This window comes from Syzygium oleosum, unplaced genomic scaffold (assembly GCF_021117445.2).
Source record: "Syzygium oleosum isolate NSW1041296 unplaced genomic scaffold, Sole_v2.1 Sole_v2.33, whole genome shotgun sequence".
NCBI lineage: Eukaryota > Viridiplantae > Streptophyta > Magnoliopsida > Myrtales > Myrtaceae > Syzygium > Syzygium oleosum.
Window position 1 is genome coordinate 626,365 of NW_026607517.1, and position 17,269 is coordinate 643,633.

At 38.0% G+C, this 17,269-nt stretch overlaps 1 protein-coding gene across 1 annotated transcript; it reads left to right on the plus strand.

Annotated features, from left to right (window-relative positions):
* Positions 1 to 3,473: 3,473 nt before the first annotated feature.
* On the plus strand, positions 3,474 to 10,977 carry LOC115690339 (serine carboxypeptidase-like 18). Its single transcript, XM_056304938.1, has 14 exons — positions 3,474 to 3,665; positions 3,812 to 3,957; positions 7,362 to 7,438; positions 7,519 to 7,641; positions 7,774 to 7,876; positions 8,002 to 8,039; positions 8,246 to 8,347; positions 8,475 to 8,555; positions 8,658 to 8,810; positions 8,964 to 9,035; positions 9,113 to 9,231; positions 9,354 to 9,467; positions 10,562 to 10,619; positions 10,752 to 10,977. The coding sequence occupies exons 1-14, from the start codon at positions 3,547 to 3,549 to the stop codon at positions 10,833 to 10,835; spliced, it is 1,389 nt and encodes a 462-aa protein (XP_056160913.1). The 5' UTR covers positions 3,474 to 3,546; the 3' UTR covers positions 10,836 to 10,977.
* Positions 10,978 to 17,269: the final 6,292 nt, after the last annotated feature.

Below are 17,269 nucleotides of genomic sequence, written 5' to 3' on the forward strand. Positions count from 1 at the left end.
ATTAAGTCATAAACCTTTTGCATTTATGCCAATTTAGTCACAAACCTTTGTTTAGTACCAATTCAATCCTAAACCATCTGCATTGGTGCCAATTCAGTCATAAATTTTTTGTCTTTGTACCAATTCAGTCCTTCCAGTCAATTTTGGCCGGATTTTGCTGGCTTGGACGCGCTAGCGTCCCCGTCAGCAAAATCTGGCCAAAATTGACCGAAAGGACTGAATTGGCACAAAGACAAAATGTTTAGGATTGAATTGGCACCAATGCAAAGGTTTAGGACTAAATTGGCACAAATGCAAAAGATTTATGAATTTTTTTGACACTTTTCCCCAAAGTATGACTTTATCGATAGTTATCTAGTTATGGTGAAACAAAGGACTGTCGTAACTCATCGAGAGGAGTAGTCAAGTGATCTAACTGTGAGTGATGAGGGTCTCTCGAGGTTATTAAAAACTTGTTGAAAGTAGTTGATAATACCTCTAATTTGATCAAGTGCAAGATAAGTATGAACTAAGTAGACAAGAAAGATGCTGAATAATCAAGCGCTTTTCTAGGAGGGAATTATATCACATTGGGAAAGTGAAATCAATGTTTCTTGAACTTTGGCCCAATGTGTAATGCCGTCCCTGAACTTTAGCCCAATGCGCAATGTCATTGCTGAACTTTTAATTTGTTCAAAGTGATCAGTGAACTTTTGGTAAGTATTCAAAGGGGCCAAATGGAACATTTACCAAAAGTTCATGAATCACTTTAAATAAATTAAAGGTTCATGGACAACATTGCATATTAGGCTAAAGTTTAAGGACTCATTGAACAAAATAAAAGTTCAAGAACAACATTACACATTGGGCCAAAATTCAAGAACCATTTGTGTAACTATCCATATCACATTTGTTGAGAAGTAGAGAGCAATTCTCTAATGTGGGTCAATTTGGTCATAGGGATATCGCATACACATATAAACCAATGATTTATTCCTGGACCTATAGTCTTATCATTGTTGACACCTATGTGGGGAGGTCGCGACAATCATATGATTAAAAAATGGGCACGAATCACCACGAACGAAACCAAGAATATGAACAAGGAATGAATGCAGAAACGAACAAATAATTAGCTAGTTATTTTTGGGTTATTTCATGCAATCATAAAGATTAAAGAACAAGTGAAAGCGAAATTTACAATTTCGACGGGTGTTGTACAATAAAAGAGTAACGGCTAATGAATAGCAATAGAATTCAAGCGAATTAGGAAGGCTCGCTTTTCTTGTCCACTTGTTGCTCGGTTGCATCTGCACCGCATGTTAGTGGAAAGTTTTTGCTCGAAAATGATCCGTGGTGGATTGAGTGAATCACAATTAGTGATTAGGTTAGGCACATCTTACATGGATTTTACATCATCCAATTTAACGATTGTGGTACGTGAAACCCGATGGACCAGTTCCATGCAACGGTAACAAGAGAACATGTTGGCTCTGGTGCGTCCTTTGCTTTTCTTCTCTCCCACGTTGTGCCTGTACAATCATTGTTGCATTCGCACATTGTAGGTCCTTTTGGTTTTCTGTCCTCTTTGAATTTAGGCTATTCTCATTCATTTCACTTTACTTTGGCCACGTTTCTCATGTCGAATGAATTGTGGTCATTTTGAAAATTCTACAAGTACTATAACTGTGAGCAGCAGAAACAAGCTGGAATTGCCGATTGGCTCGTTCCGACAGATAATTTAAACATTTTCCCATGACGATCTTTCCATTTTTATTTTTTGGGAACAGGCCATTAAATCTTAGGTCCGTTTGTTTCGCGAAAAATGAGTGATTTGGAAGATAATTTCCTAAAAATGATAGCTTGAAATAATTAGCCAATGAAAAATATTTTCATCATCGATAACAATTTATGTCTAAATATATTCATGGACAATGAAAAACATTTTCCTTCGGTCATTTTGTAAGCGATATAAAAGATCATTTATAAGATATTTTTCAAATCATTCTTTTTCCGGAAGCAAGCATAGCCTTAATACAGGCAATGGTGGTCGTTGACCAACTAGTAGCAGTTTGACTTGTAGTTGATAAATTCTAAAAAAAACACGGTGATAAGAAAGAAAGCCTTGGCATTAAATCTTCCATTGGGGGGGGGGGGTGGTTCCGGGAATTAAAATGGGTCGAAGGGGAGGTCTCGTTTAATTTATTTCACGAAAAATGAAATGATTTGAAAAATATTTTCCTAAAAATGATAGTTCATATCGCTTACAAAAATGAATAAATGGAAAATATTTTCATCGTTCACGATAACGTTTCGACGTGAATTGTTATCGATAATGAAAATATCTTTTATTGACTAATTATTTGAAGAGATACAAATAATTATTTTCAGGAAAATATTTTCCAAATCATGTGTATCCTGCAAAACAAACGAAATCTTAGACCAATATTCTCATTCGGCCCATCTTTGGTCCTGACTAGTTTCATTGGCTGGCCAATTGTCTTTCAACTTAGCTAATGTAGCCGTTAAGATGGATTGTTAGAACTTACAATAAAGTAGGTCTCTTTAATGTAGCATGCCCAGGAGACGTCAAAATCTCGACGGCCAAGGCGATAAATAGAGTAGGTTTTGACATCACCAATGCAAGTAGTTGTGTCTACCGAAAAACAATACTAGCGACCGTGGATACGTGCTAGATGTATGCAAAAAATTTCACATTTAAAAAAATTAAACAACACTTTATTGCTACATGTTTGAAAGATTAGAAAATTGAGAAATTTCTGATAAAAAATACAAATTGATATCATAGAAGTATATTCTATATATGATGAGAAATCTTTTAAAGGATGGTATTGTTGAATAGAAAACATTCGAATTCTAATATTAAAATATGTGATAGACTATATAGACTCATTAGCTTATGCATATGTCCAATAATTCAATATTTTTAAAATGAGTAATTAAGGACATTTTGAAAAGAAAAAGAAATGCATGATGTCCCTTACTAGTAGGATGTCCTTTTTGCTTCATATAATAGTATGAACAATGTGCAAAAGTAAGTAACCATGACAAACCTTTTTCACTATATCAAGAGCTTCAATGGCATGGTACCAAATATATGAAGATTAGCTTCCAGAGTTCTTCTACAAAATAATTGGATAAATTGTAAGTGGATATGTTTCGCAAATGGCCCAACAAACGTCAAATTAGAATTGATCACATCATTTTATAAATCGATATTGTAAATCAATCCTTTCATGCTTAGCATATTCGCTTCTTTAGAAATATGGCGTACATAATTGAGTACCTAATTCCAATCGATCGCACTATTTTGGAAATCAATTCGATAGGCGAGTAGTTGTGCTTCCACATCCCTAAAATGTTATTGCTCAAATGCACTTGTTAAAAGGCCACGGTGATAATTATTCTACAGACCAGGGGATGGATGGTCTACAAAGCCGCGAAGCCTATATAACCCCTAGAATTCCACCCAGAGGAAGGAAGAATCTTACAGAAATTTGCCTATTCTCTTTTCTCTTCCGTTTTTCTTGGTTGGACGAGCCAAGAATGTTGCATCTCCTACTTCCATTGCTGCTCTTGATCTCCAACGTTGGACGATCACAATCAGCGATCGTCGGGAGCCTCCCGGGTTTCCCCGGAGATCTTCCCTTTAAACTCGAAACTGGGTCAGCTTGCAGTATATGTTTATGAGCAACGATGACGTAGCGAAAGACTTGATTCGCTATTTCTTTTCTTCATCTTCAAGAGTTATATATATGAGTGTTTTCTTCTTAATGTTTGTTTGAATGAAGGTGAAACAAAACTGGTGCAGATACGTAGGGGTAGGAGAGTTGGAGGAAGTGCAGCTATTTTACTACTTCATCGAGTCCGAGAGGAGCCCCAAGGACGACCCCTTGCTGCTTTGGCTAACCGGCGGTCCGGGTTGCTCTGCTCTGTCCGGCCTCCTCTTCGAAATAGGTGCATTCTCTCTCTTCAGTTCCTTCACTCGTCATCGTCGTTCTTCTTCTTCCTTGCGATATTACTATTATTTGGTGGCACTTAAGCTTCGATAGCCTTCTTTTCTCTCTCTTTTTTGGAAGATTATCAGTTTATGCTATATTAGACTAGATAAAAATGATTAAGATGGTCAGTCATTGAGCTCCCCCCCCCCCCCAAACTCCAATCTGCAAAAGATCACGGCACAAGCAATGTTCTGTTTTCTGTGGCTCTTTTTCCTTTCAGATGAGTCATGTAATGCGCCTGCTGATTGAACCGGTTCGCCAACAAAGTTCTGACGAGATCTTAATGAGCTGGGCACGAACTCTAGACGAACTCTCCTGTTCTTTCCATTTTCAGCCGATTCAAGTTAAATGAATATGAACAGTCAGATTTCATAGGACTTGATTTTTTTTTTTTTATCTGTCCTACTCTAACTCTCAACTCACTCTTAGATTTTTGTTATGCCTTTCTGCAAAACATGGGAGTCGAAACCCACATCTGAAACTAAACATCATCACCTCTAGCCTCCTTAAGAAAGTGGGGAATCGAATTGCGTTCTTCTCTTAGGAAGAGTGGCCTAGTGGTTCAGAACTTGCTGTTTTCAGTGGTCCAAATTATCCCACTCACACAATAATTTCTCATATCCGTACTCCAGCTCTAGTCTTTACTCATGTTGTACCTACACATGTCAATAATTACTTTAACTTAATTCGGGTGGGCTCCCAAGGCATCGTACACTTCTTCAATAATTTTCTTCTTAATGGGGGCATGTCCCACGATAAAATATTACGTGAATCTGAATCGTGAGAGCCCAGCTCACATCCACTGATGAATGAGATGGGCCCCAAGGGGACCCAGATGGTCTAGCGGTACATGTGAGCCAAGGCCCATATCTACCGTCTGATAAAGTGGGCCACATGTGAGACCCATATAATCTAGCAGGTCCATGGTAGATGGACCAGTTAAATATAAGAATTGCGAAATAGAAAAATGTAAGAAATTATATATATTTCAATATATTGAAAAGAGTACATAGAGAGCCTATTTATAGGCTTAGATAAAGAAAATCAAATGAAATCAAATCCGATATGCATAATCAAAAGAGATATAGAAAATCATAGGAAATATCCTAAATATTCCTAGAAGATTTATAAATATCTTCACATCCCCCTTCAAACTCGTAGTGACTAAGTCACCTTGAGTTTGAATCATTGTCGAACAATGCCACAAAAACTTATTTTTCCAAACGACGCTGCATGGCATCGGACTTGGTGGATCTGGGATGGGGCGGTGAGTGAGGTAGCATCTGGCTCATCTGAAGTTGAGCGAGTCTGGTGGTGGTTTCGGCTTCTCGAAACGATGCGTGAAAGGTCGAGAATCAGAGGGGAAACAGAAACAGCAAGCGGCCGATATGGCTAGCTTGCGAAATAGTAACTAAGCGACGCGGCCTATACGACTGGCGTCGTAACATCAAGCGGCCTATACAGCTAGCTTGGAAAAGAGTTATTGGGATGCGGCATGTGCGGCTAGCATCAAAAGAAAGCCACCTCCATGAAAAAGGCTCGACGGGTGAAGCGATCAGTGCAATTAGCATCGAAACACTATGCAGACTCGATTAAGTGCTTCCTCATATGAAACTTGCAGGCACCAAGTGAACACTGTTAACAGCAATGATGGGGATGGATTTAGTCTGCGCTGAGAATGATAAAGCGGAAAAATAGGATTGGGGAAATTTCTAGGGTGCGTGAGGTGCATCGGGTGCGAAGTGCACCCGATGCACTAAGTTGCCTCAGGAAAAGAAGCTCTGATACCAAGTTAAATATAAGAATTGCAAAAGAGTACATAAAGAGCCTATTTCGATATTTCGATTTATTGAAAAGAGTACATAGAGAGCCTATTTATAGGCTTAGATAGAGAAAATCAAATGAAATCAAATCTGATATGTATAATCAAAAGAGATATAGAAAATTAGAGGAAATATCCTAAATATTCCCAGAAGATTTCTAAATATCTTCAACATCCCCCCTCAAACTCATAGTGACTAAGTCACCTTGAGTTTGAATTATTGTCGAACAATGCTACGAAAACTTGTTTTTCCAACGACGCTGCATGGCATCGGGCTTGGTGGATCTGGGACGGGGCGGTGAGTGAGGCAGCATTTGGCTTATCTAAAGTTGAGCGAGTCTGATGGTGGTTTCAGCTTCTCGAAACGATACGTGAAAGGTCCAGAATCAGAGGGAAAACAGCAAGCGGCCTGCCGATACGGCTAGCTTGCAAAATAGTAACTAAGCGACGCAGCCTATACGGCTGGCATCGTAACATCAAGCAGCCTATACAGCTAGTTTGGAAAAGAGTTACTGGGATGCGGCCTATGCGGCTAGCATCGAAAGAAAGTCATCTCCATGAAAAAGGCTAGACCGGTGACGCGATCAGTGCGATTAGCATCGAAACACTATGCGGACTTGATTAAGTGCTTCCTCATATGAAACTTGTGGGCACCAAGTGAACACTATTGAACAACAATGATTGGGATGGATTTATTCTGCACTGAGAATGATAAAGTGAAAAAAATAGGATTTGGGAAATTTCTGGGGTGCGTGAGATGCACCCGGTGCACCAAGTTGCCTCAGGAAAAGAGGCTCTGATGCCGAGTTAAATATAAGAATTGCGGAAGAGAGAAATGTGAGAAATTATATATATTTCGATATATTGAAAAGAGTATATAGAGAGCCTATTTATAGGCTTAGATAGAGAAAATCAAATGAAATCAAATATAATATACATATTCAAAAAAGATATAGAAAATCAGAGGAAATATCCTAAATATTCATAAAAGATTTCTAAATATCTTCAATAGGACCCAAATGTTATGGGTACAGACAACAATTTCTTGGGTAGACTCATTACGGTTGCATTTTCATTTTTTTCTACTGTAACATGAGCTATCATGAATTTGGAAAATGAATCTTCAACTACACTAGACGTGAACTTTCATACTTTCAACGGTTTGCATTTGAAATATACTCCTCATTGAAGCTTTTTCTTCTAGCTATAGTCTCTAACTCTAAGAAAGCTACTTTTTCAATTTAGACCAAATGTCGCCAGAAGTGATACTTTGCTATATTTATGCTACTGCTGCCCTTATCTTGCGGCGCTTATGTGATGTTGCTGTCTGGGCAACGTGATTTTAGTTTGTTCTCTGGCATTGTGACATTTAACTTAAATTAGAAAACAATTTTCTATATACTTTAGTTTGGGGCATACTGGATTTATTATGGATGAAAACTCCCTATCAACTGAAAATCAACATATCGGTCGAGAGCAAAACCTTTTTGAATGATGTGGATCTCCCATGATCTTGATGTTTGCATGTTTTCGCACAGGTCCTTTGCAGTTTGATTATTCACATTCTAGCGGAAATAAACCAGTGTTCAAGTTAAATCCCTATTCCTGGACAAAGGTAAATTGCCTTTATTTTTAACTAGGGTTAATATTGTTAAACTTTTCGGGATCAAAAGTTGTCGCTTTTTCTTATAACAGATAGCCAACATTATATTTTTGGATGCGCCCGTGGGTACGGGATTTTCATATGCAACGAGATATACAGCATACGATAGTAGCGACACTTCCTCGGCAGCACAAACATATGAGTTCTTAAGAAAGGTAGCCTAAACACAAACATACCAATATTATGTTACCTCAACATAATCAGATGCCCCTAAGGCAATTATCATAGCTAATTATCTGGATCAGTACAGTTCCTTTTTTTTTTAATTAATTTAATTTTTGATGTAGTGGCTTATGGCTCATCCCAAGTACCTCACAAACCAGCTTTACATCACCGGTGATTCTTATTCCGGTGTCCTTGTTCCCATCATTGTTAAAGAATTATACGATGGTGAGTAATTGAAGTTTACTCTCATTAACAGTTTTATTTTCAAATTAATTACTTGATATTTGTCTCTCTTGCTATCAAGAAGTCATATTCTTCATAAAAAAGACTCTACTTGCATTTCTGTATAGGCAATGAAGCTGGACGCGAGCCGCCGATGAATCTCCAAGTATGTAATAATCTTGTCGATTTTGCTTTATAAATTAATCTTCTACGATATTTAAAAATGTTAGGCTTCGTGTGCTCTTCTCCTATTTCACACTAAGGTGAAAACTCGTATGTATGCTCCTATTACCTCAACATTTGAACTTCATATCTGTTAATACTAAGCCATATATGTTGAGTAAAGCAACATTATTGTGGTTATATGAACAGGGTTATGTGCTAGGCAATCCGGTGACTTGTGAGGTAAAGGACATTAGTCAAAGAATTCCATTCGGTCACAAGACGGCTCTCATATCAGATGAACTTTACGAGGTGAATTTACAACATAACGTAACTTTGATAAGATCTCTACATTATCAAAGAATATAATATATTAGTAATAATAATTACATATGAATCGACGATCTTGTGATTTTAATTTTGCATTCATGTTTTCAAGTCAACGAAAACGGATTGCAATGGAGATTACGTGAATGTAGATCCTACCAATGAGCAGCATGACCTTGAAATGGTGTCAATAGTAAGTGCTATTGTTATAACATCAACTTCTTTCATAACTTTTTATGCAAGATGTATGTATGCGAGAAATCACCGAGATATGTTTCCTTGTGAAATTTTCTAGTGCCTTGAGAAGATATTTTTGGGTCACATACTGGAACCGATATGTAGTGTCATATCTCCTAACCATACAAGGCTAAGATGGAGCAGAAGTATACTTGAAGAGAATCTCATCAACATTGTCTTGGTGCCTCAACAATCCAGGCCATGGTGTCGGGTACATCCTAAATTAACACCTTCAAAACCCATGAATTCAGTATCTAAAAGTATAGCACCTATCTATATGTGTAACACAATATAAGATGGACATATGGATTTTGATAAATAGCTAATGCGATGGTTTCACTTACTTAAATTTCCCCGTCAACAGAGCTATAACTACTTGTATGCTTACATTTGGGCCAACGATAGGAATGTCCGAGAAGCCCTTCACATACGAGAGGTATGAAGAAACATTCTCTTTCGCGGCCATCACCGACATTTATGTAGTTATATTGATTACCTGACAATGACATTCAGGGCACGAAGCCAGAGTGGGATAGATGCAACTACAGTATATCTTACACTAAGGACGTTCTTAATAGTGTAGTCTATCATAGATACCTCTCTAAGACATCCCTCCGCGCCCTAATTTACAGGTACTGCGTTAGCTAAATGGATAAGTTTCTCATCTTGGTTCAAATTCTTTTATAATTTATTTGCTTTTTCACATAACATCAGAGACATTTTCTTTTGTTGACGAAAAGTACTCTTGTTGCAGTGGTGATCATGACATGGCTATTCCGTATGTGGGTACGCTGGATTGGATAAGCTCACTCAATTTGACTTTACTTGGTCCGTGGTCGCCTTGGTTTGTGGAAGGTCAAGTAGCCGGGTAATAATTTTATCCTAATTCATTAAAATCACTGATTACTTTCTTTTTTGTCGAATTCATTTTACTTGATCATCGTCTTCTTCTCGATTATGAACGTATTTATTCAATGTGAACAACGTCCATCTAGATCTAAGTATGTACCATAAACTTTGCTCATCAAATTCCATCACTTGTCTATGTTGAGAACCATAATTAACCTGAAAAACATTGTACCAAATCGCAATTAGATTTCTAAACATAAATTAACTCACTCTGACTGTCTCCCACTGTAGTAAAGTAAATGGTATTGGTTGCACTCGTAGAAATAGAATTCATTTTCTTTAGTGATATACTGAGACAATCATAATCAGCTTGCGATCTATCAACGCTGCTCAACCAATAGAGTCTAGTTAACCATAATAGTCAAATTTGGATTGACACGCAACTCAACCTTCCTCATGCCTGTTACTCATTCGGTTAGCTGTTGACTCTACACCCTCTGCACATCACAAACAAGAAGGTCCCTAAAGGATGGATTTTTTGGGACCCTCCGACATTCAAGCTAGTCTGAGCTTAAGAGAAGTGAAATTGATAAAATAACAGCTTTATCTATCTCAAATGTATCTTGCCTCGAATGGTTGATTCTAGACTAATTATACTTACTTTGATAGATTGGGGTTTTCCAATTTTCGAACATGTGACATTGTGGGATTGTCTCTCTAGAATGTGGGTGTAGCTGTTGGTTTGCTCTTGTTCTGGATCGGACTGAGCCTTTGACTTAAAAATTGGTATTCCCCAGTTCATGTTGTTAAAGAAACCACGCCAATGGGCTTATTTCTTACTCTTATTGGTTTTTGTGTATAACCTATGTTATCACTTAACTTGTCAACCATAGAAAGTCCAAAATACTATAACGTCTTCTAACATATTAAGAAGTCATGCGGATTCTGTTGCTTAAATGCCTCAAATGGTTAATTTGGTCAATTCGAGTTAGAAAAAACATGAATTTCTTACAAATTATCTCATTAATATCCGAGTACTCATCCTCGGTTCTGTAATTTTATTTTAAATTTCATGTGAATATCTATTAATTTCTTCTTAATTTATCTGGACAGATACTCTATATTATATTCGGAGAATAGTAAGTATGATTTGACATTTACAACAATCAAGGTAGGACCAACTCCTCTGCTCTAAATATACTTTTTTTTATCATTTTACAATTGTATATGTCTCGAAAATTGATTATTTGAAATTCTAACTATTGCTTTCGTTTTTGTTTTCTTTGATTTTTTGGTGGTGCAGGGAGGGGGACACACAGCTCCGGAGTATAAACCCAAAGAATGTCTTGCAATGGTTGACAGATGGATCTCTTATTACCCTCTCTAGCTAATTTTAATTGGTCGTTGGGTTAATAGTACTCGAACCAATCCAGATTTGTCACCCAATAAATAATGTGGTCGGGTCCTGTCAGCTCATCCTTCCGTTTTTTTTGTGAGGAGCTTTGGCTCTGGTGGATGAGTCATCAAGATACAAATCATTGGCTTGTTGGTTTGGGCTATTAAGAAAAATTTAAAATACTATCTAAAGTTTAAGAAATTATGAAGAAATTCGAGAATGAATTTACGTAACGAGATCTGCGCCCTTCCAAAGTTTCAAATATTTTAGATCAACAAAAGTTAAAGCGAGTGCATCGAAAAATTTTGATTAAGTAAAAAGCAAAAGGTAAAAGTCAATCGAGACACGTCCCACCATTCAAACTTATATATGTGCATTTCTTAATTTTCAATTGCATTTATTCGATATATAGTTGGATTTTTCCTTTTCAACACTATATACACGCGCAAATTATCTTATTATATTACCTCGGGTGGAACAAAAGAACAACAAAAGTCCCAAATATTGCGGGAGTGGTCAAATGTTGCGTCTAGTTTAGATATATATATACAACAGATCCAATACCTACTCAGTCACCCTTGGGCAACATCCTATACAGGTTGAGTTTCATTTGATGCAAAGAAAATCAAGAATTGTTATGCATTCTTCTTGCGTTGACCAATATTAAGTTTGAATTTGTATATTCTTGTTGCTGTTTTTTTTCGGTCATCCATGAATTTCATCTACTTAGTGAAAAGCACTTCCTTCTAGTATGAGAACAGAAAAGTAATTGTAAGAACTTCACTAAATCAAGGATCACCTCGGATTAGTTTTCTCTCCCTTTGTCTACGCCTTGCCCGAAATCTGGGTTCAAAGATAAAGAAGTTAATGGCCCAAATCTAAAGAAGTTATGACATGGAGCATCCTGGATTACTTTTCCTTTGTAATTGTAAGAACGAATTTTGGTAATGTAAAGAAAATAGAGTTAATTACTACATTTAGTTTTCACCTCGTAGAGTTCATATGGTATGAGAGCCGTCTTTTAAGCATATGGGACTCTTTGCTTTATGTCCTTTTGCTCACATGTCACTTGATTGCATATCACATAACCTAATTCATGACAAGAAAAAAAGATTTGGATAAGTACATTAGAAGACTTACAACTTATCGTGAAAATGAAATTGAGTCCTAAAATATTAAAAAAGTGCAATCAAACCCTAAAATTTGTTAGATATATGTAGTCAAGTTTCTTAGTTAACTCCGTTTAATTTGACCAACGGAAATTGCTAGTGTGGTTATTTTTATTATTTTCTTAAGACATGTGGCGCAAATATGGCACCTAATAAGCACCATATCAAGCCATAGAAACATAAGCGCTAAAATAATAGAAAAATTGAAAAAAAAAAAAAAAAAAACAAGCCATAGGCTGTTATGCTTAGTTGAAGCCACTCCTCCAATGTACTATGCCAGGCCACTGATGACGATGATAGAATATTCAAATATTAAATACCTTCATCTAATATCTTAAGTTTTTAGAATAGTTAGCAGTAATTCCACGAAATCTCACATAATATTAGAGCAAGAAAGTTCTGAGTTCAAATCTTTTCAAACTCAATTTACCTCCCCAATTAAATATGTCCAGCCTAGTACTAGGCAAAAAGACTTCACAGCCATGCTGGAGCATGCTGTTTAGGGCTTCGGGAGAATCCGTGTGCTCGATTGCAGACAATTGCACGCATTCGCCCCGTTCATTGAAATTTATTCGATTCACGGTGATGTAGTTCGCAACTCCATTCTACATCGTTCACTCTCTCTCACGTGCTCTGTTGCTCGTGTTCTTTCACAGAGAGAGAGAGAGAGAGAGAGAGAGAGAGAGAGAGAGAGAGAGAGAGAGAGAGAGAGAGAGAGAGAACTCCTGGGCTTCTCTCTTTTTCAAATGGGCCAGCTCTTGGGCTTCAGTGGGCGAATTTCCTTCAAATGAGCCCAACTTAGCCTAGTTTAAGCATGGACTGAAATTTTAAGGTTCACGGCCGTCAGATGGGTTGGTTCCAAGGTTCTAGGTAGGCCTTTTTACTCAAGAATCCGAATTGGTCTCTCCATTTTATTTATTTATTTATGTATTTGTTTATTTATTTCATTTTTTACTCATTCATTTTTTTTATCATTTATTTTTACTTATACCAAAAATTGATTGTTTGATTTGTCAACAAAAATTCAATAAAGGGTAAGGTTTGGCTTTGGCCCGGCAACGGCATTACTATTTGCTTCCTAACACATGACGCACATTGACAATGCTCTTCTATCACTGACATGTGAATATTGTATCACGTGTCAAAGTCCCGACTCCTTCAACCAAAAAGTCCCAACTCTAAATTTCAGTTGCCAGAGCCTGAACAAAACCATGAACCTCAAATTCAGCCAACCCATGTCACATCCCATCACGTTCCCAACTCATCAAATGTTGGCCCGTTTGGTTCAACCTTGCAAAAGGGCTTTGGGGTCTAAAGTTCATTGGCCAAATGCAAATGGCGTTTCTTTTGTTTTTTGCTCAACTTTGGGGAAATTTAATTGCATTTTCAAAGCCTTTAGCTCAAAGTAGGAGTGAGCGGTTCCCGGTCCGGTCCGATCCAACCCAAGAACCGGGAACCAGACCGGGAGGACCAGTTCTCAGTTTCTAGGACCGGACCGACTAGTCTTGGGACTATGGACCGGACCGCACCGATGGTCCGGTCTAGTTCCAATGGGACCAATATTAAATATTATTTGTGAACCGGGAGCCGATTGTTCTGTTCTTTCCTTTGTAATTCTGATTTGATCTCATAAGGCTATGGAAAAAATTGGAAAATATATAATATATGAAAAAATTGAATAATCGATTCCAATGGGACCAATATTAAATATTTTTCATACATATATATTAAATATTATATATATGAAAAATTAGAAAAATATATATTTATCGGTCCGGTCCGGTCCAGTTCCCATCCTAGAACCGGGAATCGGACCGCCCAGAAATCGGTTCCACTTTTAGGAACCGGGAACCAGACCAATATTCTCGAGAACCGGACCAAACTGGTCGGTCCGGTCCGGTCCCGATTTGAGCGGTCCATCTTGCTCACCCATAGCTCAAAGTAGGTCCGGAGGTACCTTAGAAAGTAGGATTCTCGGAATGCAAATAGACTTTTTTTTTCTTTCAACTTTGCCCTCACTCAACTTTGCCATCTTGCTCACCCATAGCTCAAAGCAGGTCCGGAGGTACCTTAGAAAGTAGCATTCTCATAATGCAAATAGACTTTTTTTTTCTTTCAACTTTGCCCTCACTCAACTTTCATAATTCTAGAAACGTTCTCAAAAACCCTAGCTTGCGGCGAAGGTCTTAGTTATCGGCGAGCCACTAACAAGCCATTGCTACTCTCGCCTCAGGTCACCCGACCTCAGGCAAGGCTGCTTGGAGTTGAGCAACCATAGGCGAGGCCTGAGTCGTGTGACCCAAGCATCGGCTAAGGTTGCCGGGCCCCAAACGGCCGTTACGGCCCCAGGTGATTGTTGCTTAGGTCGCACAGCCCCAGGTGACAGTCGCCTAGGGTTACGTGACCAAGGCGACACCACCTGGGGCTGTGCGACCCAAGCCTCACCTAAGGTCAGGCGACCTCAAGTGAGGCTGGCTGACGGCTAGATCTGGCCTTCGATGGTTAAGTTCCGTCGGCAAATAGTTTGAGATTTTCTTTAAAATAAATTAGCAAAAGTACAAAGTGAAGTTTTTACCAAACGACATTTAGGTCAAAGTGCTTCTCAATGTGTTTTTAAAATACAGTTTACCAAACACTATTTACTTTTTGGATAACTCCTTCAACCCAAAGGTATTTGCATTTCTCCAAAGACATTCTCCAAAAGCAACAGGCATGTCCTTTTTCTTTCTCCTCCATCCCTTCTTCTTCCTTCCCTTTCGTCTTTTTCTTTTTCCTTTCTTGTCTTGAAGAGAAACTACTCATTGAGCCAGCAATGTCGATGAGCTACTTATTACAACTCTCTTATTATACAAGCATTCCTTATTTTATTTGAAACTTAATTTTTGTTCTTTTGAAGCAGCTAGGTTGAAGTGTTTCTTGTTTTTTGGTCGGCTGGGTTGAATTTGGGCTAAGGGGGAGAACTAGACTCGTATGCAAGTCTGACCTGAAAAATCAATCTAACGCATCAAAAATTTTACCAAAGCCATAGACTCGACAAATGCGACAAATTCTCATGGCCTTAGATAAGTTTATGGCGACGAAAACAATGAATTTGCCTTTAAGCAAGAGAACCTTATTTTGTCTCATTTGCTTTTAAAGGCGATTTGTCTTGTTGCCTTAAGTACCAAAAGCAACAAAAAAAATTGTTGCTTTAGGTAAAGGCGATGGAGCAAACCCAATAAACGATTCGTGACAAAAAAATATCGTCGCCTTTGCCTAAGGCATTAGCCCATTTTTTTTTCAGTGACTTGTTGGTAGTTTAATAAGAGAAAACTTGTTGCTCACAGTAACTAAGATTGGTTTTCTCTAAAAAGAGTTAGTAAATGTAAGGGATTGCTAAAAATTGATAACTCAATAGACTAATACGTAAATTATTATTATTTTTGGTCAGATAGTATGTAAATTATTTAAACACAATTAAACATTGGTCAGTAACTCAAATAGAAGTTGGTTATCAAACTTATTTGTTACAATAAGAGAAAAATTAGTAAATCACTCTAATTTAAGAAAAATTACCAAAACAGTCCTAAACCTATTGCAATTGTGCCAATTCAATTCTAGACCTTTTTTTTGTGCCAATTTAGTCCTAAAACTTTTGCATTTGTGCCAATTCAATCCATCTGGCCAATTTTGGCCGGCCGGTGCTAACATGGACGTTGTCGCTAGGCGAGGCCAACCTCATCAGGGTCGTCCTTGCCGGCAACTAGCGAGGTTGGCCTCACCCGCCCTTGGCGAGGTTCAACCTCGCCGTTGTTAGGGTAGGACGAGCCCTCGCCAGATCTGGCGAGGTCGAGCTCGCCCCGGCGACCGGCTAGAGGTTGAAGATGAAGATGAGGAAAAAAGAAAAAGAAAGGGAAAACGAAAAAGAAAAGAAAAGAAAAGAAGAATTCAAAATAATAAAAATAATATTAAAAAATTGCCACGTCAGCGTTGACTGGCCGGCCAGCCGGCGTCCACGTTAGTGCTGGCCAACCAAAATTGGCCGAATGGATTGAATTAGAACAAATGCAAAAAGTTTATGACTGAATTAGCACAATTACAATAGATTAAGAACCGTTTTGGTAATTTTCCTATTGTATGTTTATGAATATGAGCAATTACAATGGACCAAATGACTTGAATTGCTATATCTTTTCTTCATCTTCAAGAGTTATATACGTGAGTGTATTCTTCTTAATGTTTTTTTTGAATGGTGGTGAAACAAAGATGGTGCAGATATGTAGGGGTAAGATAGTTGGAGGAAGTGCAGCTATTTTACTACTTCATCGAGTCTGAGAGTAGCCCCGAGGACGACCCTTTGTTGCTTTGGCTCACCGGGGGTCCGGGTTGCTCCACTTTGTCTGCCTTCTTCTTCGAAATAGGTTCATTCTCTGTTTTTAATTCCTTCACTCGTTGTCGTCGACATTTTTGCTTCTTCTTCGCGATATTTTTATTATTTGTTGACACGGAGCTGTCGGTAGCCTCCTCCTCCTCCTCCTCTCTCTCTCTCTCTCTATCTTTTTTGGAAGATTATTCGATTATGCTATATTATACAAGATAAAAAGGGCAAATGCCACCAAAAACTTCAAATGGTAAATTACCCAAAAAGTCCTAAACCTCGCCAGAATTTGCCAAGGGTCGACTTTGCCCAGAGACCGGGGCTCGCCCTTGCGAGGTTGGCTAGGTTACCTCGCTGGTATTTGGCAAATTTTCAAAAGCACAAATTCAACAAATAAAGGACTTTTCTAGTAATTATTTGAAACACCAAATTATTTCCACTGTGATATATTTACCCTGAACTTGTACTCAAATGACACATTTACCATGGTTCCATCAATGAGCACCGTTAAAAATCTACCTACATAGACGCCATAAAGAAAACGATGTTGATATGGCGCCCACGTGACTTAAGTGAAATAAAATTGACGTTGTTTTGGCTTAAATCATAAAACGGAACATTGACGAAGGGTAAACGTGTTACATAATTTGGGGTTTTTTATTTCACAAAAAAAAATTCGGATATATGTGCCACAGTGGGTATAATTAAAATTTTCTCTGGCTTTTTCTCCATATAAAAATGACTAAAATGGTCACTCAGTGAGCTGCCTCCAAAGTCCAATCTGCAAAAGATCACGACACGAGCACTATTCTGATTTTTGTGGCTGTTTTTCCTTTCGGCTGAGTCAATGTAATCCGCGTGCTGATTAAACCCAACCACCGACGAAGTTCTGACAAGAC

Bases quoted from the DNA above. Each gene is read 5' to 3' on its own strand.
- LOC115690339 (XM_056304938.1), top strand. From the start codon at position 3,547: ATGTTGCATCTCCTACTTCCATTGCTGCTCTTGATCTCCAACGTTGGA. The intron at 7,642-7,773 runs GTAGCCTAAACA...TTTTTGATGTAG, and splicing joins CATATGAGTTCTTAAGAAAG to TGGCTTATGGCTCATCCCAA. The intron at 8,556-8,657 runs GTAAGTGCTATT...GAAATTTTCTAG, and splicing joins ACCTTGAAATGGTGTCAATA to TGCCTTGAGAAGATATTTTT.